Source organism: Protopterus annectens, chromosome 17.part0 (genome assembly GCF_019279795.1).
Source record: "Protopterus annectens isolate FY-2018-M chromosome 17.part0, PAN1.0, whole genome shotgun sequence".
In the NCBI taxonomy this organism is placed as follows: Eukaryota; Metazoa; Chordata; order Ceratodontiformes; family Protopteridae; genus Protopterus; species Protopterus annectens.
Window position 1 is genome coordinate 54784498 of NC_056751.1, and position 23708 is coordinate 54808205.

The 23708-nt window shown below is 41.7% G+C and overlaps 1 protein-coding gene across 1 annotated transcript in view; it reads right to left on the bottom strand.

Moving 5' to 3' along the window:
* The window catches only part of LOC122791399 (tyrosine-protein phosphatase non-receptor type 9-like), a 594700-nt gene extending 588912 nt beyond the window's left edge, over nt 1-5788 (bottom strand). The window contains exons 1-2 of the mRNA XM_044059141.1: nt 5714-5788; nt 5212-5349 (exon numbers count right to left, since the gene is read on the bottom strand). Coding sequence (XP_043915076.1) covers nt 5212-5349; nt 5714-5788 — 213 coding nt within the window. The remainder of the gene's footprint in view (nt 1-5211; nt 5350-5713) is intronic.
* Nucleotides 5789-23708: the final 17920 nt, after the last annotated feature.

A 23708-nucleotide genomic window follows, 5' to 3' on the forward strand; every position in this document is an offset into this window, starting at 1 on the left:
CTCTAGAATGTCTTTGGTTGGTACTCCCCTGAGAAAGGCTGCAGAAGTGGCTGCAGCTCTGGTTGAATGTGGCCTAATGCCCTTAGGCACTGGTTTGCCATGCTGCGAGTAGCAGAAACGAATGCAGTGACCTATCCACTTTGAAATAGTCTGCTTGGAGATAGCCTTTCCTTGTGATGCTGTGGCATATGCCACTAGTAATTGTTCTGTCTTTCTGAAAACTTTAGTTTTGTCCAAGTAGAATCTAAGTTGTCTGTGTACATCCAAAGAATGCAGAATTTTCTCTCCCTTGTTCTGTGGATTTGGATAAAAAGTTGGCAAATGAATTGTTTGGTTAAGGGCTACACTGGATACCACCTTAGGCATAAAAGTAGGGTTTATTCTCAGAGAGACCCTATCTGGATAAAAAAAGATATAGGGTTCCACAGCCATGAGAGCCTGTAGCTCTGAAACTCGTCTTGCAGAAGTTATTGCTAGGAGTAGAGCTGTTTTCCAAGATAAGAACTTTATATCCGCAGTAGCAGCTGGCTCAAAAGGAGGTAAGGTGAATTTTTCCAAGACATAATGGATATCCCATGGAGGTACTGGTGTTCTCCTCGGAGGCCTTAAGTTTTTGGCTCCTCTGAGGTACTACCTGAATAAATGATGAGAAAAGAGTGGTGGCTCTGCATTGTAATGAGCCGAAATGGCAGAGGCATGGATTTTAATTGATGAAAAAGATAGGCCCTTGTCCAGCATCTCAGTTAAGTATTGTAAAATCTGAGGAATATTTGGGACAGCTGTATCAGTTCCTTGAGCTTGGTTCCAAGCGCAAAATCTCTTCCATTTCCCAGCATAGGATTTTCTAGTACTAGGCCTTCTGGCTTCTAAAATGATATCCATCACAGCTTTACTGAGAGGAGTGGTTTGTATGGCTACATTATCCTCCATGCTGCCAGATTTAGAGTTCTGAGTTGGCTGTGCAGAATCTGATTGTTTTGCTGGGACAGTAGATGAGGTATTTGGGGTAACGTCCAGGCTGGGCACTGGGACAAGTTCATTAAGATCGGATACCAGTACTGGCGTGGCCAGTCTGGGGCAATCAGAATCATTTTTGGTTTCTCCTGCCTGACTTTTAGGAGTACCTTTGGGAGGAGAGGCAGTGGAAGAAAGGCATATACTGATAGGTTTGTTCAGTTGAAAGATAAGGCGTCCACTTTCCATGCTTGTCTGTGATAAGTCCTTGTGCAGAATCTTTTTAGTTGATTGTTTTAAGGGGAGGCAAATAGATCTATGTCCGGGTGTCCCCATTTCTTTTATCATGCTGAAGACTTGTGGATCCAGGTGTCACTCGTGGGGATCCATGATGTTTCTGCTTAGTTCGTCTGCCAGAGTATTTTCCTTTCCTGGCAGAAATTGTGCCTGCAGATGAACTTGGTAAGTCGATGCTGTGTCCCATAAAGCCATGGCTTGTCTGCACAGGGGATAGGAATGAGTGCCCCCCTGCTTGTTTATGTACCACATGACAGTGGTGTTGTCTGCCTTTATCAGTAGTTGTCCCGGATGAAGTAGGTCCATGAAGGCTGTCAGGGCATTTTGAACAGCTAGCATCTCTTTTTGATTGATATGTAGATGCTTTTGGTTTGTGGACCAGGTGCCCTGAATGCCTCTTGCTGCCATGTGTGCCCCCCAGGCATAATCTGAAGCGTCTGTCGTTGGGCTCTGCCTGGCTGGGGGTAATGAAAATGGCTGTCCCTTGTTTTGGTGACAAGCCCTTGTCCACCATCGAAACTCCTGTTGCAGGCAGGGAATTAGAGTAATCATTGTTTCCAGACTGTGGCAATGTTGTGTCCAGACACTTTTTAGGTACCATTGAATTTTCCTCATATGCAGTCTTGCATATGGAATTAGTAAGATGCAGGATGCCATGAAGCCCAAAGCCTGCAGAATTTTTCTTGCAGATAACTGGGCCTTTGTGGCCATTTCCTTGAAAGAGGTAGTCAGTTGCCTTTGTCTGGGTGAGATAAGCCATCTGGGCAGTTGTATTTAAACTTGCACCCAGGAATATTATTATCTCTTGCGAGGGTACTAGTTTTGATTTATTTTTGTTGACTGTGTACCATAGGCATGTTAATAGTCTTATCACAAACGTCAGATGCTGTAGTAGAATGTCCTTGTTCTCTGCTTGTATGAGGCAGTCGTCCAAGTAAGGATATATTTGTATTTCTCTTTGTCTGCAGTAAGCAATTACTGGTGCCAGGTACTTTGTGAAGACCCTGGGCGCAGTAGATAAGCCAAAGGGCAGTGCAGAGAATTGATAATGCTTTGAGCCAGTCTTGAATCTGAGATATCTTCTGCATGATTGTCTGATTGGGGCATGCAAGTAAGTCTCTTTTGGGTCTAAAGTCACGAGCCAAGTCTTGCTGCCCAGCATGGGCAGAAGGTGCTGTAACGTCAACATCTTTAATTTTGGAATATCCATGAAAGTGTTTAGAATAGATAGGTCCAGTATTGGTCTCCATGCTTTGTCCTTTCTGGGTACTAAGAACAGTCTTGAGTAAAATCCTTGTCCCTGTTCTTGCTGTGGCACTTGTTGAATAGCCCTCATGTCCATGAGAGTTGCGACTTGTTTTTGAGCCTCTGCCCATTGATTTTTTGGCAAGTCTGGCCAACCGTTTGCCCTTGGCAGGGTATGGAAATGAAACTTGTAGCCTTGTGACATTATGTCTAGAACCCATTTGTCCTGGGTTATAATGTGCCAATTTTGTGAAAAAAGCGCTAGTTTTCCCCATAAGGCTGCTGCCAGAAGGCAAGTGCTTGGTGCAGGCAGGGGGAAGTCATTGGGACTGTTTCCTTTATGATTGTGCTTTGTCTTCTCCACCTTTGGAGGTAGAAGCACTCCACTGCTTAGACCTGTAGGATCCTTGCAGTTGTGATCTGCCTCTAGGACATCTGGATCTGCCCCTTTGAGTCTGAGACTGGAAAGGTCCAGTTCTTTGTAGGCCAGTGTCTGCTAAATCTAGGTGGCTGTACCTGTTAGAAATCCTTGACCGTTTGCATAGATTTAGCTTTGTCCTCCATTTTCTTTAACACCTCTTCCACCTTAACGCCAAACAAGGTATCATGTTGTAACAGGAGCATCTAATAATTTTGCTTTAACATGGTCAGGCAGAGTTTGTTCCTTTAACCAAGCATGCCTCCTAATGACAGAACCTGTAACAGTGGCCCTGCAGGAGGCCTCCAGGGAATCAAACCCACATTGCAAAGTATGCTTTCCAACTTGTTCAGCTGCATGCAATAAATCCTGCATTTCTTTGTTTTCTGCATATTCAGAGCTTGCCATCATTTGCTGTTAAAGGAGTGTCATGATATATTGCTGATATTTAAGCATATGAAACTGGCAATTTAAGGCCCTTATAGCCAAAGTAGCAGATGTGTAAATCTTTTTCCCCATCTATCCAGTGCCCTAAAATCCCTGTCAGAGGGGGTAGGGTTTTTTTTGCTGTAGAAGCCTTGACCCCTTTTGGACCCTGAGAAATAGTTCCTGGGTCTGCAGTAGGGTTTTTGAAAAGGAATTTATGAGAGTCAGGGACCCTGTAGTATCTGTCCGGCTTAACAGGAGCTGGAGATAAAGAGTCAGGGGTCAGACTAGACTCTGAGAACACATCATCTACAATGTCCAACACAGGAGGAATAGCTAGAGGCCTGTGTTGAGGTAGTAAAAGGAAGTCTCGGAGCCTTTTCTTAGATTCAGAAAAATCTTGGCTCTCCCAGTGGAAGTTTTCCCTCATGGTATGCAAGGTTTCCCCAAAAGAGTAGTCCTCAGGTGGAGAAGCTGAAGGAACTGATTCTTCAGCGTCAGAATCCTCATGGCTGGGGGGGGGGTAGAATATTCCTGATCAGAAGAAATGGAAACCTGATCTGAAGATTCATAGGCTGTCTCCTGCCTAGGCCTCTTATCAGGAGGGGGATGGGAACCCCTGATCAAGGTAATCCAGTCTTCAGCCATTTTGAGCATCTGTTTTTTGGGCATGGAGGCCTGTCCATGTGGCTGGTGAACTTGTTTCTTTGCCTTTAAAGGTGTTTTAGCCTTGGTCTTTGAAGTCGGTTTAATATATAATTGTTTAGGTCTGAAAACACCCTCAGAAACAGATGCCTGCTCAGCAGCTCTGGACCCATCTGAGGGAATAATCTCAGAGGCTCCAATACCTTGAGTTTCCAGCGGCCTGGCCGACTCCACATGGGAGTCGGTAGCAGCCTGCAACTCTAAAGTAGCGGGTGTCAGGGGCTGCGAAAGCACCTCACTGAGAACCGGCGACTTGCTTAGGATAAGCTTTGTCGTCAGTTTTGGACCTCGGTTGCCTGTCTTTTTCTTTGCGTTTTTTGTGAACTCCGGTAGTCGGATGACTGTCCAATGACATTGTATAACTAAATCTTCGCCCAAAATAGCTTAATGCAAAATCGTACCGACGCTTAGTGCTTTGGTTAAATCTAGCACAAAACCGACAACTAGCAACGTCGTGGTCAGGGCCTAGGCAAGGAATACAGTAAGAATTAAAGTCCTTATGAGGTATTTGCTTCCCACAAGAAATACAATTATTAACTTTTTCTGACATCGGTCTGGAGCAAGAAAAAAGTTTCCCCAACGGGGTACTTAGCTTTTAAAGAAGACTTCAGATCTGAAACTCGAACATGAAAATCTCAGGAGTCGGCCGACCGGCACTTGCGAACTGCTTCTGCTTCGGGCACCGCGCAGCAAGAAAGACTGAATAAAATGGCGTTGGCTGCATCTTTTATACCCCTGACCACCTGACGTCAGGGAAGAGGCGACAGCAACCAACGCAGGACCCAAGACTTTGGAATTCAGGCCGACTGAGGGCAACCTACCAGCAGGATAATCCAAATGTAATGACTGCAACAGTGAAACACGAAGAACATCATATCTGCTTCATTACTATGTTTAACAAAAGAAATGTTCCAAGCTACCAAGAAATAAAATACATTTTCTTGGGGAGATGGAGGGGGGTTAATAACCTTAGAAAAGTTTACGATTAATCTGTGACTGGGCCAGTTCATGGTTACACAGAACTTACCTGGAATGTGACCCTAAACTCAGCTATATGCACCAACCCTAATTAAATGCATGCTTCACTATTACCATGGCTGTTGTTATTATTGTTATTATTACTACTACTATTTAAAAAAAAGGATCCGTGTCAAAAATGTACTTACCAGGACTGTAAATTTTCCACTCAGCAGTTCTGAACGCAGAGGTTCCTCATCAGGATGTATGTTGTAAATTCCTTCCTTTAGCCGTGTATTCTGCAGAAACAAAGAAAGCAGAAGATGAAGACACTCAGGAGCTCTTGCCTATTCCCTAACTGCACAACCTTCAAACAGAAGCAATAAACACCTCAACCTCAGAGAAGTAAAAGACAAATAAAAAGCCTTTTTGCTGAAAAGCAATATACAGCTGTCAAATTACAGCATCTAAAAGAGAAGTAAAGCCATACATAGCTAGCTACCAACAATTAGCACATGCCTATAAAGCATCACATCTGAATGCTTCTATATGCAGCTTCACATCACCCGATTTTGCACAATGTCCATGTTTGCCACTGACCAAATGTATTCCAATTCACTCATTAAGTTTACGAAATTGAAATATATTTTGCTTTTTAACTGTTCTTTTTTCTTGACAAATGTTCTTTACAGGGCTACTAACACTAGGTACCTTAATGGGGCAATTTTTAACCAGTTCTTTAGGACTTCTCATCATGATGACCATGTCCAGTTCTACAAGCAACATTCCTTGTATGGCCTCAACTCATTGTCTTTGGAATGGTTCTGAACAGTTTAAACAATCACAGTTAACAATCCACTCTGTCCCACCATGTGTTTCACATGTTTCTGTTCTAGGGCCATTGTTCTCAATCGACATCAACTCCCATGCTTATTTTGATATCCGACAAATCATCCTTTATGCAGGTGACACTTATCTGGGAATTAGTCTGTTCCTCCACAACTACCTGCAATTCATTAAATGCAACTTTGCTCAACTCTGACAGACATTCAACCTGAAAAAACTGTAAATAATAGCAAGACTAAAGTAACAGTCTTTGGAACAACTGCACCTCAGCTTCTATACAGAGCAGTAGAAATGTCTCTGGCCCTGGTGGTTGCATTTGGAAAGCAGTGCAATTTCTTAACCTTGCTGGATACTGACCTTACCTTTTCAAGGTATGTTCAGAATACTGAAAACAAAAACTGACAGGCTTTGTTCCTGTCACAATGTAAAGAATCTGCTCACTAAAAAAGGATAAGCAGCAATGGGCAATATCCTTTACCGATCATTGGTGACACTTTCTCATATAACCTCCAAAATGTCCATGTCATTCAAAATCCTGTTTGTTGCTTTACAACAGGTACACCCAAGTGGCATTAAGTAAACTAGCTAATCTATGATCAATTTTGGATCACTTTCCTCATCAATATTAATACTAAAATTGTCAACTTAAACCATATCAAACCCTTACATTGTTATGCTATTGTTAAAAAAACCACCAGATCATTTATATCTTTATCACCTATTACCTACTCATTACATCCTTCACTTGGACTGACTATGCATTCTCTTATCTTGGTCTCAGTCTGGAATTCACTCCCTAATGATATATATCACCAACTGTCACTTACTGCACTGCTCCCCTTAAAATATTTCTGCAGCAACGAAATGAATGCAACTTCACTGGGTTCTCACCTAAACCCACATTTAACACCGTTCTTTCACCCTGTAGGAATTCATGCAGTTGAGTATAGTATGTTTACAAGAAGCCAATTCTCCACTGTAAGCACAGTGTTGTCTTCTTTCCTTAGTAATCAATTAAGCGGAACCCAATACTGTTCTTAACTCATTCACACCCATCAGCAGCCAGCCTGATATCAAATTCCAGACTGCTGACAGGCTGAAGAACTGCCTGGAGCCATTAGTTACATTTAAATGGGTGTGAATATTTATATTAAGCAAGTAAAGCAGCACTTTGTCTTAAATATCAATAATTTTCGCATATTAAGCTGTTTAACTGTACTGCCAAATACCATCCGTCAAGCACAGAAGATTAAGGATCAGAGCTGTTAATGAGCTACTTCCCGCAGTACAGGCCTAGGGCATATACACTGTCCCATGTAAATTATAGCTGGCCACATATGTCCTCAAAAAACATCAGTTTCGTGTTTAACATTTTAAAATATGAGCTGGAAGATTGTCAAGCAGCCTAAACTCTTAACAGGGAATTTCCAAGCTGAAGATCCAATAATAAAACACTCTTCTGAGGATGTACCCTGTAATGGCTCCAGAAGTTTCTCTCTCGCTCTCTCTCAGAACTTTATCAGAAGTCTCCGACTGGCTCAGTGCAATGTGATATGACCACTAGCTTACTGCATGTTTAGGAGAAAACCTAAGAAGCAGAGTTTCATAACATGTATGAAGTGAATTAAATTGCTTCTGCAAACAGACAGCTGCATTATAGTTTTCTGTTATGGAACACTAAGCAGCATTTGGGGAAAGACATTCTGTAAAATGCTGCGCCGCCTGCCACTGTCCTATCATCAGCTCCTTCCCAGTCAACTGACACATTCACCCCCCATCAGCAGAGTGAGACATCACTACAACAGCCATCACTTGTAACAGTTTTTTCTTCTTACAGCCCTATTCCACTTGATTAGCATTAAGTAGGGGTGGAAAGTGTACCAAGCTGATGTTGGAGGACAACATCTCACTTCTGCAAGAGGCACTGTTCTCCAAGCAGCCTTGTGCCTTACCCAGAAACATGAATGGTGGCGTCCCCCAGTCCCCATCAAGGAAACTATCATCTCAGTATGCCTACAACTGCATGTATCCCTCCCTACCCCAAATGCCAAGACAGCTGATCTCTCTCTTATTAGAAAAAAAAAAACACACAGGCACATACTAAGAGGGGAAAAACTTGTACTTCGCCACCTTAAAGTTTCTATACACATTATAACTGGTGACGATACTGCAAGTGGCAGCAAAAAGTAAAGGAACCGATATGAACAAATTATAAAAACTGTTTAATAAAAATTCTTGCTCTGAAGAACTAATACAAGATATGCCTACCACTTACAGGTGATGAACAATTACCAGGAAAATGGCAATTTTTTTATGGAACCCGGTAAGTCACAAATTTGTAAAAATGTCAAATACTAGTAGAAACAAGTACAGGAACTCGTTTTTTCAGTTTCTACTCACTGACTGATAACTGCTGATGAGGTAGAAAAAGGTCCATTAGTTCGAATATTTTAACTACTTTTTTTTTTTTTTTTTTTTGATGGCAAAGGGTGTCCCCCTCCTGCCATTAAGAAACTACTACTAAAAACAAATAAAATAGTAAGTGCCACTTCTGAAATAAAGAGAATGTGACAAAGGTACACAAGTCAGACAATGAAGTAAAACATTACTCAAAAGTGCAAACGGAGATGAGAAATATATCAAGAAACAACTGAGTTGCCAACAGTTATATTAAGTGTGAAGTAGGATCACACTACAGAAAAGTGATGACAAGGTTAAATAATTGTGCAAAGACGCAGAATGTAATTACAGTGGACAGAGGTTGAAAGCATTATTTCTTCAAAGGGCAGGAGAAGAGACAGCATATGAAACACATCAGACCCTTTCCAGAGATGCAGCTTAAGATGTTCTTAATTGTGTACATGTGCTGAACCTGACAACAACATACAATATGAAATAAACTTAAGTCTGCTGCAAAGAGGAAATGCAATAACTCATAACACAACTTACAAGGCTAAAACAAACGCCTAAAAAATTGTGTTGGTTTGGTAAAACAGAGAAGAAAATAAAAACTTAAATGAAGTAAGTCCTACTCCTTGGAAAAAATAACAAATAATATAATAAAAAAGCACAGCCTGAGAGTAAATGCTCCTGTGTCCAATAAAGTAAATAAAACAGACAATACGCCAAGCGTATATAACATTCACAGGGCAACCACGACTTAAACAAATTTCAAGAAAGGTAATACTTAGTAGGAACAAATGCGTACTGCACGATCTAATAGATAAACAAGTGATTTTATTATTAAATAGCGAGCGCTTTCACCAAAATGGCTTCTTCAAGCTTTACAAGACACAAACAGCATAAGTATTCAAATATTGCCACCAAAAGCAGCAATTGGTTTGCATCAATGACATCATGCTGACCAAGCATATTCACATCTCAAATTTTAAAGTCTCAGCGCCACAGACATGCATTGATAAAATAAAATATTCTCATAATGTACACACCTTGTGCCTAATAAAATTACTTTTCAAATTTATACAAATGAATATAATAAAATGCAAAATTATATGCATATATACCTCAGCACTATACACATACAAAAAGCATATTCATGAAACAAACATCAAAATCACGTTGACACAAAGTACATATGCCTAAAAACTACATATACCTAGAAAACGTGTGTAAAAATGCTGTCAAATACATACTATAGTATTGAGGCATGTATAACTGCAATTGCATGTAGCCATACGTCTATAATGCTGCTGTTCTAAAGGACACATGCTGTAAGCTAAAATATGTATATATATTATAGTAACATACACAATAATAAAGTGTGGAACCAGAAAAGTCACACACGCTATATACTTGGAATGTATATACATATATATAACATATAAAACAATAAAATAGGGAACTACTAAGGTGAATACATCATAAATACAACACTTTAAACCTTCTATCCCTAAAAACTTACTTTTGACGAATCAAATAAATAAAATATATGATAAAACACAAAAAACTATAAATGTAAACATATGTCCATAGAACTTCTAAACATAAAAAATAAATAAATATTAGAAGCTCAAAAAGTATACAATAAAGCATGAAGACAATAAAGTGAAAGAAAACAGATGTATCCATTCAAACATCAGGATTTCAATACTTTAAGCCTTCTGTTCCTAAGAACTGGCTTTAAATGGACTTTGTCATTCAAGCCAGGTGGCTTATCAGCCCTGCATCTTACTATCCATTTTAGCTCACACTCCTCAATAAAGTTGTTAAAATCACCTCCCTTCATATTGGCATTAAGCACCTGTAGGACTGCAAATCTAAATGTATGGTGTAGCCCCGCAGTTAAATTATGTTTAGCCAAGGCGTTAACTTCGTGTCCAACTCGTATATGATACACGTGTTCACGAATTCTTTCACAAAATTTTCTAGTGGTCTTACCTATATAGAACGCCTGGCATAATACACACCTGGCAAGATATATAACAGACTCCGTTTGGCAGTTAGCAACTGCTCTAAGTTGGAAATCACGGTGTGTAGAAGGATGCAAAAAATTTTTTCTGACATCAATAAACTCACACTGTTTACATTTTCCACATGGGGTTGTACCTCAAGAGATGCTCTCTTTGCTACTACTAACCTTGTTTGACATAACAGGTCTATGGCATAACAGTTGTTTGATATTCCTTTTATTCTTAAAAAGAAACTTGGGGTTCTCTCCTACTATATCTTAGGGATAGAAGGTTTAAAGTGTTGTATTTATGATGTATTCACCTTGGTAGTTCCCTATTTTATTGTTTTGTATGTTATTATATATATGTATATACATTCCAAGTATATAGCATGTGTGACTTTTCTGGTTCCACACTTTATTATTGTGTATGTTACTATAATATATATACATATTTTAGCTTACAGCATGTGTCCTTTAGAACAGCAGCATTATAGACGTATGGCTACATGCAATTGCAGTTATACATGCCTCAATACTATAGTATGTATTTGACATCATTTTTACACACGTTTTCTAGGTATATGTAGTTTTTAGGCATATGTAGTTTGTGTCAACGTGATTTTGATGTTTGTTTCATGAATATGCTTTTTGTATGTGTATAGTGCTGAGGTATATATGCATATAATTTTGCATTTTATAATATTCATTTGTATAAATTTGAAAAGTAATTTTATTAGGCACAAGGTGTGTACATTATGAGAATATTTTATTTTATCAATGCATGTCTGTGGCGCTGAGACTTTAAAATTTGAGATGTGAATATGCTTGGTCAGCATGATGTCATTGATGATGCAAACCAATTGCTGCTTTGGTGGCAGTATTTGAATACTTATGCTGTTTGTGTCTTGTAAAGCTTGAAGAAGCCATTTTGGTGAAAGCGCTCGCTATTTAATAATAAAATCACTTGCTACTCCTTGGAAAGACTGAAATAAATGCACTAGCAGAGCCATGCAACACACTTGACAAACTTACTAAATACACCAGACAGTTCAGTTGCATCCCACTTACCAAAACTGTAGAGTTGAGTAGATCAACGTTGGAGCACTGATTCTTGGGTCTTCCTGCCATGCAGAAGCCCACAACTGGCCTAATTTCCAGAGTCTTTGCAACATCCCTGGCTAATGAACGTCAAAGGACCAATGTCTGGATATCAAGGAATAAGGAGGACTTCTGTCAGTGCCATTTTCTGATCTTTATAAGCAGTGATCAAGTACTTTTATGCTCGAGGACAACACAATCTCCTTTGTTGTCTGAATATGAGTGAAAAAGAGGAAAATCATAGGAGGCAGAGAGAGGAAGATGAAGATAAAAAAACTACTTGCAGTGAACTCTTCTCCCCCTTGCACCCAGCATGAGAGAAAAGTGGTTAGCAGATAGAGGGATTGGAGGGTGGGATGATGTACTGGACCACTGAGCTACTTAAACTTCTACAATTATGGTAAGTGGGACACAACTGTACTATGTTCTTTGTAGTCAATGCTACAGTACTGATTTTTGGAAGCATTTACTTGCTTCCTTTAGAGTTGGGTGTAGGCCATCTATAGCACCCTAGGAAATAAAGCTTTGCAGATTGGTAGCAGCAAAACCTGCTCTAGCTCTGGAGATACTGCCTAGATTATATATGTTAAAAGTGTACACGGACTTCCATGCATCTGTCTCTAGAATGGCCTGGGTAGAGACTCCTTTGAGGAAAGCAGTGGTAGCTGCCTCTTGTGTGGTGGAGTGGGCTTCAATGTGATTAAGCAGAGTTTTTCCATGGTGAGAGTACCAGAACTTAATGCAGCTAGCTACCCATTTGGAACTGGTTTGTTTGGAGACAGGTTTGCCCTCTTTTCCCTCTGCGAAAGCCACCAGCAATTCCGCTAATCTATTAGGGATTTTTGTCTTGTCTAGATAGTACCCGATTTGCCTGTGTACATTCAGGGAATGAATGAATTGTTCTGCCCTGGTCTGTGTACTTGGGAAGAAGACTGGTAGGTGGATAGCCTGGTTTGGGGAAAGTTTTGATACCGCTTAAGGCATAAAAGATGGGTTTGTTCTAAGGGTTACCCTATCCCTTTGAAAGACAGTGAAAGGCTCTTTTGTACTTGCGGGCTTGTAGCTCTGAGACCGTCCATGCTGAGGTTACAGCTAAATGGAAAAGTGACCTTTCAAGTGAGCATCTTTAGAGAGGCAGAAGCAGCTGGCTCAAAGGGGGTAAATGTGAGTTCCTCTAGCACATAATTTAGATTCCAGGAATGAACAGGGTTCCTTCTGAGTGGTCTCAAGTCAATAACACATTTTATGAAAATTTTCATTTGGGGATGTAAAAAGACAGATGGAGAATGTGCAGACAAGCTGAGATGCCAGATGCATGCATTTTAATACTGGAGTAGGAAAGTCCCTGTCTAACCAGACCTGGAAAGGTACTTTAAGACTGAATTGACGTCTGCCTGACATGGGCTGGTGTTCTTGCTGCGACACCAAAAGTAAAATCTCTTCCATTCTGCCAGGTACGATTTTATGGTATTGGATTTCCTTGCTTTCTTTAGCATGGAAAGCACCTCCACCTCCTTGAGGTAGGTTAACATTTCTTGGTGTCAACACCCAATCCTCCAAGCTGTTAATCTGAGTGTGACTGTGTGTGTGTGTGTGTGTGAATGTACATCCTTTGGCTTGACTGTGGAGATCAATTTCTTACAACAGGGTGTGGAATCTCCCCTCACTAGGGGTCAAGAGAAGGGAGAATCAGTGCCGTCACAGACAGAAAGAGGCCACTAGGATCATGCTGAGTCTGTCCGAGATGACTTATCAGTATCCTGGGAAAGAGAGACATGGGTGGAAATACATATAGAAACAGGTTTGTCCATCTGAAAGAGAAAGCATCTATTTTCCAAGTCCCTGTCTGTTGAGTTCTGGTGAGAGGCGAACACATCTACTGAAGGGACCCACCACTGTAATGTTAGGTCCAGGAACACCTCTCTGTCTTCCATTCATTGGGATCTAGAAGATCCATGCTTAGAGAATCTGCCAGGGTATTGCTCTGATCCAGAATCTAAGATGCTATGACAGTCCATATTAGTTCTTGATTCAGCATCCTTGAGAGACTGCACAAAGGGTGAGACAGGGTACTCCCTTGTTTATTTATGTACTACATCACTGCAGTGTCATCTGTACAAATCTTCAAGGTCCCTGGACGTAAATTCTGCTGATGGCCTTTACGGCCATATAAACCACTAGTAGCTCTTTCGGGTTTAAATGCATTTTTTTCTGTTGTCCAGATACCCTGGACTTTCATGGAACCTAAGCGAGAGAGGGTATCATACGAGTCTAAATATGGATACGTTTGTGATGGTAGGTGCTCAGTTTAGGACAACTTATCTTCTGAGCTTGAGGAATCTAAATCTTCCTGAAAGACCACCTCCCTGCTGCTTTTAGATGGCGAGGCTTCAGGGGCAGTAGTGTTTGAAGGCTCCCTGGATTTCATGAAAGCCATTAATTCCTGTGCTATTTTTAGGAGTTCAAGTGGCTGAGGAGAAGAAAAATAAATGGTTCACTTCCATTTAGGTGTCCATTTAAAAGGGATGACCTGAAGTTGCAATCACCCGATCATCACTTCTGTGAATGTTTTGGGAGTCAAGGTAGACAGGGTGTCTCCCTCAAAACCCACAACTCAATCATCGAAGCGGAGGCCTGCTAAGCAACCTCAGACCTGATCGATGTCTGTGTCATGGTTAACAGTGGTTGGTAGGTCGGAAACCATAGCAGTCTCCAAAAGGGTTGTGCAAGAGGGTTCAGACCTAGGAGCCTGAGGAGTTTGTTACAGACTGCTGGAGCTGGAAGGGAAAATGGATGACCTTGATTCAGGTGACATTTGTCTCTCCAAGGAATCCCTTCTCATAGACCACAAAACTGGAATCTAGAATGTCAAGGGACATTGATGTTGAGAGTATACATAAGACTTTAGGTATCAGTGAATTCTTCTCATGTGGAGTCTTCCTAGAGGAATCACAAGAATTACAGATGCTATGAGACCTAGTACCCTGAGAAACTCCTTTATTGAGCCAGCTGTCTTAGTGGAAAATCCCGGGGAAAGCTCTAGATCTCAGGAATAGGGCTAGGTACAGATTTGCTTTTTCCCCATAGAAGAAATGATCTTTGAACTGATGTTTCTAGGAGATACCCATTAAACCAACCCTGTAAGGAGGAGTTAAACAAAACTTTTGAATAGGAGATCTCTCATCTAAGTGAGAGATTCAAGACTATTTGAAAAAGACTCTTCAAGGATGAGAAAGTGGTTTAAAATTATGAATATCTTCCAGTCTGCAGTAAACTATCACTGGAGCCAACTCTGTAAATACTCTTGGGGCAGTAAGTAACCCAAAGGATAATGTAGAGAACTGAAAGTGTGATCTAGACAGAAAACCTTAAAAAACACCCAAAATCTTGAGCTACAGTAATGTGATAAGCATCTTTTAAACCTAGGATCACCAAAACACTTAAATCAGGAATAAAAAATTAACAGGTTGTGAAGAAATAACATTTTGAACTGAGACACCATCACACACTGGTTTAAAAAGGAATGATCCAGAAATGATCTCCATAAAGCTTATTTCTTTGGCACCAGAAGCATACTTGAATAAAACCATTCTTTAATCTGAAGAGGAAGGACCACTTCTATAACTCCCCGAGTCAGTAGAAACTGAAGGAAAGGCGAGAAAAGAAGTTTAATCTGGTGGATGTGGGGGGATCCCTTAGAAATGAGGAAGATATTCCCACTGCCATCTGTATCCATGATGAATCACTTTCAGAACACATTTGTCTGAAACTATCTATTGCCAGACAGAGAAATTGAGATTCAAAATTTTGGGAAGGATTAAAGGCTTGTCAGGCAACCTCTCTTAATTGAGAATTCAAATTTTCAGTTTTGACAACCTCAGGTACATTTTGAGTATGCAACAAACAAACAAACTGAAAAAGCATAGATGCAAAGAATTTATGAACATTTGTGTGCTACAAAGAAGAAAGATATAAGAAATGCTTTTACAAACAGTACAAAATGTACAGATTAAAAAAATATATATATTTTTTTTGTGTTGGAAAGAGTCCCACAAGATATTCAAGGACGTAACTGGGAAGAGTGTTTAGAAAAAAAGGAAGCTTGTATGGCAAATCAAACTGAATGCTACCCAACACATTGGCATTAATGATAAGGTTTCAATTAATAGTATTTTGCAGTTAAGAATAGAGAAGCTGTAAACATAACCTTAAGAAATTTTTAAGAACTTCTTGTGATGTGTCTTGTATTTTATTCCTACATCAATTTCCACATTCAATATTACATCTATATTTATACAATTTTATAAAGTTTTTAAACAAGTTTTATATGATGCTTTTTGTAAAGTATTTGAGTCATTTTATTATATAAACACACAGGTATATTGGTAAGATGTCTTTAAATCTGTTTTGAAATGCAATCTGATGTAATTAAATTATTGGACTGTTTACTGGGCCTGGTTAATGCATTTATAAAAATGGGGTATTGGGTAATGGTTTTAATTATTCTGATGACGTTTCTGCAGTAAAACAAACAAAAGTGCTTAATAAATTTATGATTTTCACATGATTATAGCTTCTTGCAAGAAGTGGCAGACTTTTCTCATTTTCCTTTGCCTTTTTTTTTTTAATAACAGTGGTATAACAGTGGTACATACCACATAACCAAACTAATTCACCAAAACAAATAACTTACAAAAAACACAATGAAACCAAATGGTGAGATTCCTAGCTAAGGTTGTTAATTTTTCCACATTTCACCTGTCTGTTCCACATTTAGGAGATTGAAAGTTGAGAGTAATGCTACTGTGCATTACGATTTAAGTGAGAATACTTTTTTTGCTGCTGAAAAAAAGAAAACTGTTGTAATGCATGGGTGTAGCCATGTTTTTATCACAGTCTGATGTTTGTGGTCTGTACCTTCAAAGTGACTACCACTACCTGGATGTATGGTATGTGTGGGGGCCTGTCTGTGGATGAAAGTAACTGACCCTTATGTTGTCTATACAATTCAGACAGTCATTAATCCCGTTTTGTAGTAGTGAGCATTTGTGCAAAGTAAGCTGAAATATTTCACCATGCTGTAGCCAAAAATGTATCACAATCTGACATCTGAGACAGTAAAGCAGCTGTAACTGTTTGGTTTGTGTGGAGGGGCCGTTTATAAATGAAAGTAAGTATTTAAACTGTGTAAATAATGTCATTCATGAATCTGGCTTTGCAGGACTAGTATGTATTTGTGTAAAGCAAGTTGGAGTACTTCACTGTGACCATTTTTTTTGTCAACCATCTGAGCTTTACACAGTCAACGTGACTGTGCTTGATGGAAGCAGAGGCCACATACAGACAAACATGACTTATTCCTAGCGATGTCTGACCACTGTTAAGTCTGTGATAAGGTGTGAAAGAAGCGTTTTGTTGCTGAAATCAGTGTGAACTGATCAATTTTATGGCTTATGCTTCTGTGGGGGGGTATGTGCAAGCGCATGTTTGCATATATTCTGGGGGATATAACAGCAACAAGTTGGCCATAATTTTATTTTCACATTTCATCATAGTCAAATATCACCAATATACACAATAAGTGGCTATCATTGGTTGTCTGAGCAGGATGTACGCGAAACCAAATTATCACTGGCACAGTGCCACAGCGAGCAGTATTGCCAACTCACACACTGAGTTCCTGGATGTGGCTCCTTCAATGAGAAATCTGCATGTTCTCATGGTTTCTAAGTGGGCTTACAGAGGTGCTCTCGTGGTTTCCTCTAAAGGCCCAAAGACATGCTGCAAGTGAATTAGTATTCTTCCAGTTTGCCTGTAGTATGTATACAGTTGTGTGCGTGTGGGCATTTTTGAGCGACTTGTAGATCTTTGGGGGGGCTAGTATTCACAAATATAATTTGTTTTCTCAAACATCTGATTTCTCAGTTTAGGTTCATAGGTAGGTAACTAGGCTATCTGCCCGAAGACATTTATAAGCCTAGCTGGAATGTGTTGGCTTTTGCCGTCCCCTTAGATTAGTTCCCTGTGCCTCTGTCCAGCACAGCCATTTAAGTGATCCCTGGGGTAAACTTTCTGTTTCCCATCCACTCAAGGTTTTTCTTGAAGAGGGTTAGCAAAGAGCTCTGCCTAATGTAGATTAGGGAAATATTTTGTCAGCTTTGAACATCAAGTCTTGGACATAATGCAATTCTTCCTTTAAAGGTTCACTGGTTACTACTAGACTAATGACCACTAAGGCCCTTAACAAGCCTAGTCAAACACTCCAAATCCATCACGGTCATCTATTCAGGCAGATATTAGTAGGGAGGTAACTACGGGATTTGTATGGGGGTGTTAGTAAAGGGAATAAAGCAAATTTCCTTCCTTGGTTCTGAAACTTGTTCAAACAATCACTGAATCAAAAGGTTGGAAAAAAGTACTAAAATGTACCTCAGAGCATCTACAAACACATTAGGAAGGTTTGTGGCCTGCACTGTGGTGGCAGGACAGGTAGCTTACATCCTTCTAAGTTGGGAACTGCTGATTGAGGGCTCAGTGTCTGTTATTCTAAAAGTGTATTAGTTCTGGTTTAAGCACTTGCGCTTCAGGCCAGTTATTTTACATTAAGAAGGTTCGTGGTCTGCACCACTCTTGTGGGAGGAGAGGCTGGACTCTGCCCTTCTGAGCTGGGAATTTCTGGTTAAAGGCTTATAGTGTCTGCATATTTGAACTGTTTCTTACTGAAATTGGTACACCTTGTTTGCTGTAGCATAGACTAGATCCAGGCCTGCTGAATCTAGCTTTGTTTGTATGCTTGTTGTTTTTGTTTGCTTGTTATTTCCCTGAAATGCTAATTCCACCTAAAATGCGGCTTTTCAGCGCTTCTGTGGATCCCTAGTGATATCTGCATTGCTTACTGTACTTATTTCCTTGTTTCACTTGAAAGAAAGTTACTGTTTGTCGTTTTTGCATTTAAGTTACCTGTAACACATTACATTTAAGTTACCTGGCACTTGCTCACTAAAGCAATTATATAAGTCAGCACTAAAAAATTAAAAGCACTACACCCTCACAAACTCGCCCTTGAGTACCTTGTTCCCCATTGGCCCTTTTTTTCAATTATAAAGTAATTCCCAATACTATTCTAGCATGTCCAAATGTCAGTTGTCAATCTCCGCTCGAGTCCAGCTGGTGAAACTGGGAATCTTGAGGCAATGTTACAACTGCCTCATGTACACAGGCAACCCTCTCCTCCCAACAAATTCCAACACGTGAGAGATGCAACCATATAGCCAAACTGGAGGCTAAGCTCTCTCAACTTAGTACTGGCATAACCAGTCAGGAGGAGAAGGAAACCACACTCACTACAATTCCAGTCTCACATAGACCTACCACGACAGCAAACCAAACATATAAACACATAAAAACATACTCGGAGGCTCAAAATAAAAATCTGCCTAAGCAGTAGAGACCTCCAAAGCAGACACCCAAGCAACCGCTACCCCAAAACAAAACACGTGCAACACATAGCTCACAAAGCCAGTGTGCCGAACAGTCACAGCCCTTAAGGCTAAACAACACACCTGATACACTTATAATAGGTGACTATCGTCAGGCACACTGACGTCCCGCTCACCAAGCTAAACAAGGAGAAGGACACGGTGAGCTGCCTGTCGGGCGCTAGGATCCGCCACATAACACAAGCACTCCGGTCACTCCACGGCAAATACAGATATGACTCAGTCATTGTCCATGCTGGTGTGAATGACCTGAGACGTACCTCCCTGGACTACATGAAAAGAGACAGAGGAGCTCTCTGAGCATGTAGCCCAGGCCGGTATGACCCTGACCTTGAGTAGCATCTTACCATCACCAAGAAAGATGCAACAATATGAAGACAAGATGATCAATTTCAACAACTGGCTTAAGTATTGGTGTCATTCAAAGGGGATCCAATGCCTGTCAGCCTGGGATGACATGCTCGACAAACCACGATGCTTCGCTAGGGACGGCTTGCACCTGTCACCCCTGGGCTTTCGGATATTGGCAAAGGCTCTTGCTTCCCCCATAATGCCTTTTTTAGGCAAGGCTCAAAAGACAAACCCACCTCCATAGGTATCACAAGGGATAAGAAACTAAGAGTAATGCTACTCAACGCCAGAAGTCTAAACCTCAAGATGCACGCACTCGAAACTCTCCTTAGCATGAAGAACATCGATATCTGTGCAGTAACAGAAACCTGGTTCAAGGCTCCCGAGAGCACCCCAGCACTACCAGGTTATACCTCATACCATGCTTTTCAGCCCCAAAACTTGGACCGAACCACAAAAGGAGGGGGAGTATCAATATTCATCAAAGATACTCACACCTCCAGGTTGGTTGCACAGCACGAAGCATCAGAGACTATCCATGTACAACTAACAGTGGGTAAAACTGCCTTCCAGTTTATAGCCTACCACAGACCACCCTCCCAAACCCAGGAACCCCACTCGGCCTTCCTGAGAACACTGGAAAATATGAAGGTCTCTCCAAACACCATTATATTGGGTGACTTCAACTACCCAAACAGACTGGGAGCATTACTCTAGCTCCAACACCCTAGCCCAAAGGTTCCTAGAATTTATAAACTCAAATGCTATGAACAACTTGTTACCACTCCCACAAGAGGGGAAAACATACTGGACCTGATCATCACCAACATGGGGACTCTATGCTCCAGACTAGAAGTGTATTCCTCACTGGTAAGATCAGACCATAAACTAATCTCACTGGATATTCACATCCCGACCCCACCCCCTGCCCAGAAAACCACAGTGAAAAACTTCTCTAAAGCAAATTTCACACTTCTGAAAACCGAGGTGGAATCCTTCAAAGCCCCCGAGCCTGTGGAAAATACGGCCCAGACCGCAGGATCCTTTATAAACGCATTCTATGAACACCTTCAGGAATGCATGGATCATGCAATCCCAAATAAAACCAAGACCCAATCCTCCAAAGGCAGACGTCCTGTCTGGTGGACACCAGCCATAAACAAACTATACAATAGAAGGAGGAAGCTACTACATGATAGAGCAAAATCCCAAAAAGGGAAGGCATCTCTGATCAGTATTAGCAAAAAACTACGGGCACTCATAAAATCATCTAAGGCCAGCTTCGAGAGAAAAATTGCACAGGACACTAAGGATAATCACAAGGCTTTCTTTAGTTATGTTAGGAACCTGGGTGAGAATTCCCAGATATGCTCAGAATTAGTCCAAAATGACAAAAAATACACCGAATCCACAGACACTGCCAACATCCTAGCTGACAGGTTCAGTGCAAACTTCTCCCCCCCCTCCCCACCAAAAGGGCAAATATCTATCCCAGCAGAGTGCTGCCCCCCTGTCATCTCAGATGCTCAGGTAAGAGCCGCCCTCTCCAAAGCAAAAAACACAGCATCAATGAGGACCAGACGGTGTCCCTGGCTTCGTCCTACATGAACTCCAAGAAGAGCTAAACCCAAACATAAAACTACTGTTCAATCTCAGCCTTACTACAGGATATGTACCCAAAGAGTGGCGTACAGCAACAGTGGTCCCTCTCCACAAAGGTGGTGCCTCAACAGATCCTGGAAACTATCGCCCCATAAGCCTGACTAGCTTGGTCTGCAAAGCTATAGAAAGGATCATCATGGACCTCATAAATAAAGATATTGGGGACCTACAGACACTGGATCCTACCCAGTTCGGCTTTGTTAAGGGCAGATCCTGCCTCTTAAACCTGGTCGATTTCTTTGAAACAGTCACCAAGGCCATTGACGAGGGGAAGGTGGTCCACACAGCCTACCTGGACCTCGCAAAAGCCTTCAATACAATACCCCACTCGGGCATTATAGATAAGCTCCCCAGTTTAAATATAAACCCCTATGTCACTAGATGGGTTGCAAACTGGCTCAAGGACAGAACCCACATTGTTAGAATTGCTGGAGCCATGTCAGACTCCAAACCAGTTACAAGTGGCATCCCACAAGGCTCAGTCCTGGGACCTCTCTTGTTCGGTATATATTTCTCGGAGGTACAGGCCAACACGGAAGGACTGTGGCTGACCAAGTTCGCAGATGACTGCAAACTGGGCGCCATAATCGACTCTCCAGCCGACACAAGCATCCTCCAAAAGGGCCTCATAGAAACAGACAACTGGTGTCGGAGCCATGGCCTCAAGCTAAACGCCAGAAAGTGTATAGTCATCCCCTTTGGCAAAAACAAAGTGCCCACAAATTACCACATAGGTGGTAATCCATTAAGTACAGAAGAAGTAATTAGGGACCTGGGGACCCAAGTTGATCGCAATCTCTCATTTGACAACCATGTGGCCAAAGTGGTTAGAAACACATTTTATATAGCCCATCTAATCATGAAGGGATTCACATCTAGATCAGGGGAGGTCATCGTGCCTCTTTACTCATCCCACATCAGGCCCATAATTGAGTACAATGCCCCTTTTGGGATGTACCTTGGAGGATTGGGTCTTGGTTTTACTTTGGATTGCAAGATCCACGCATTCCTGAAGGTGTTCATAGAATGCGTTTATAAAGGATTCTGCGGTCTGGGCCATATTTTCCACAGGCCCGGGGACTTTGAAGGATTCCACCTCGTTTTTGAGGAGTGTGAAATTTGCTTTAGAGAAGTTTTTCACTGTGGTTTTCTGGGCAGGGGGTGGGGGTCGGGATGTGAATATCCAGTGAGATTAGTTTATGGTCTGATCTTACCAGTGAGGGATTCACTTCTGGTCTGGAGCATAGAGCCCCCATGTTGGTGATGATCAGGTCCAGTATGTTTTCCCCTCTTGTGGGAGTGGTAACAAGTTGTTCATAGCATTTGAGTTTATAAATTCTAGGAACCTTTGGGCTAGGGTGTTGGAGCTAGAGTAATGCTCCCAGTCTATGTTTGGGTAGTTGAAGTCGCCCAATATAATGGTGTTTTTAGAGACCTTCATATTTTCCAGTGTTCTCAGGAAGGCCGGGGGGGGGGGGGTTCCCTGAGTTTGGGAGGGTGGTCTGTAGCAGGCTATAAACTGGAAGGCAGTTTTACCAACTGTTAGTTGCACATGGATAGTCTCTGATGCTTCGTGCTGTGCCACCAACCTGGAGGTGTGGGTATCTTTGACGAATATTGATACTCCCCCTCCTTTTGTGGTTCGGTCCATGTTTTGGGGCCGAAAAGCATGGTATGAGGTATAACCTGGTAGTGCTGGGGTGCTCCCGGGAGCCTTGAACCAGGTTTCTGTTACTGCACAGATATCGATGTTCTCCATGCTAAGGAGAGGTTTGAGTGCGTGCATCTTGAGGTTTAGACTTCTGGCGTTGAGTAGCATTACTCAGTTTCTTATCCCTTGTGATACCTATTGAGGTGGGTTTGTCTTTTGAGCCTTGCCTAAAAAAGGCACTATGGGGTGGCAAGAGCCTTTGCCAATATCCGAAAGCCCAGGGGTGACAGGTGCAAGCCATCCCTAGCGAAGCATCGTGGCTTGTCGAGCATGTCATCCCAGGCTGACAGGCATTGGATTCCCTTTGAATGACACCAATACTTAAGCCAATTGTTGAAATTGGTCATCTTGTCTATATATTGTGGCATAATTCTTGGTGAGTGTAAGATGCTACTCAAGGTCAGGGTCATACCGGCCTGGGCAACATGCTCAGAGAGCTCCTCTGTGTCTCTTTTCATGTAGTCCAGAGAGGTACGTCTCAGGTCATTCACACCAGCATGGACAACGACAGAGTCATATTTGTACTTGCCTTGGAGTGACCTGAGTGCTTGTGTTATGTGGCGGATCCTAGCATCAGACAGGCAGCTCACCATGACCTTCTCCTTGTTCAGCCTGGTGAGCGGGACGTCAGTGTGCATGACGATAGAGTCACCCATTACAAGTGCATCAGGTGTGTTGTTAAGCCTTAAGGGCTGTGACTGTTCAGACTGAATCAAGAAACGGTACCTTTTCCACTTATCAGCATAGGATTTCCTTGTACTGGGTCTTCTGGCTTCAAGAAGGACGTCCAGCACCTGCTTGCTTAGGCTGGTTACTGGGTTAGAATTCAAGGAATACACCAGGCTGCAAGATTTAGGGTTAGCAGTTGTGGATGCAAGACCTGTCCCCCTTGCTGAGAGAGCAGGGTTGGGTTCTGGTGTAGGTGCCAGGGTGGCACCGGTGACGGGCTGCACAGGAGTGGGTACCAGTGCTGGCGTGGCCAGACTGGGGCAATCAGAATTGTCCTTGGTCTGTTCTGTCTTATATCTTGAGCAACACTCTTGACAGAAGGGGCATAGGGGGAAAGGCATAGATTGAGAGATTTACCCAATGGAAGGATAGGGCTTTTGCTTTCCAGGCCCTGCTGTG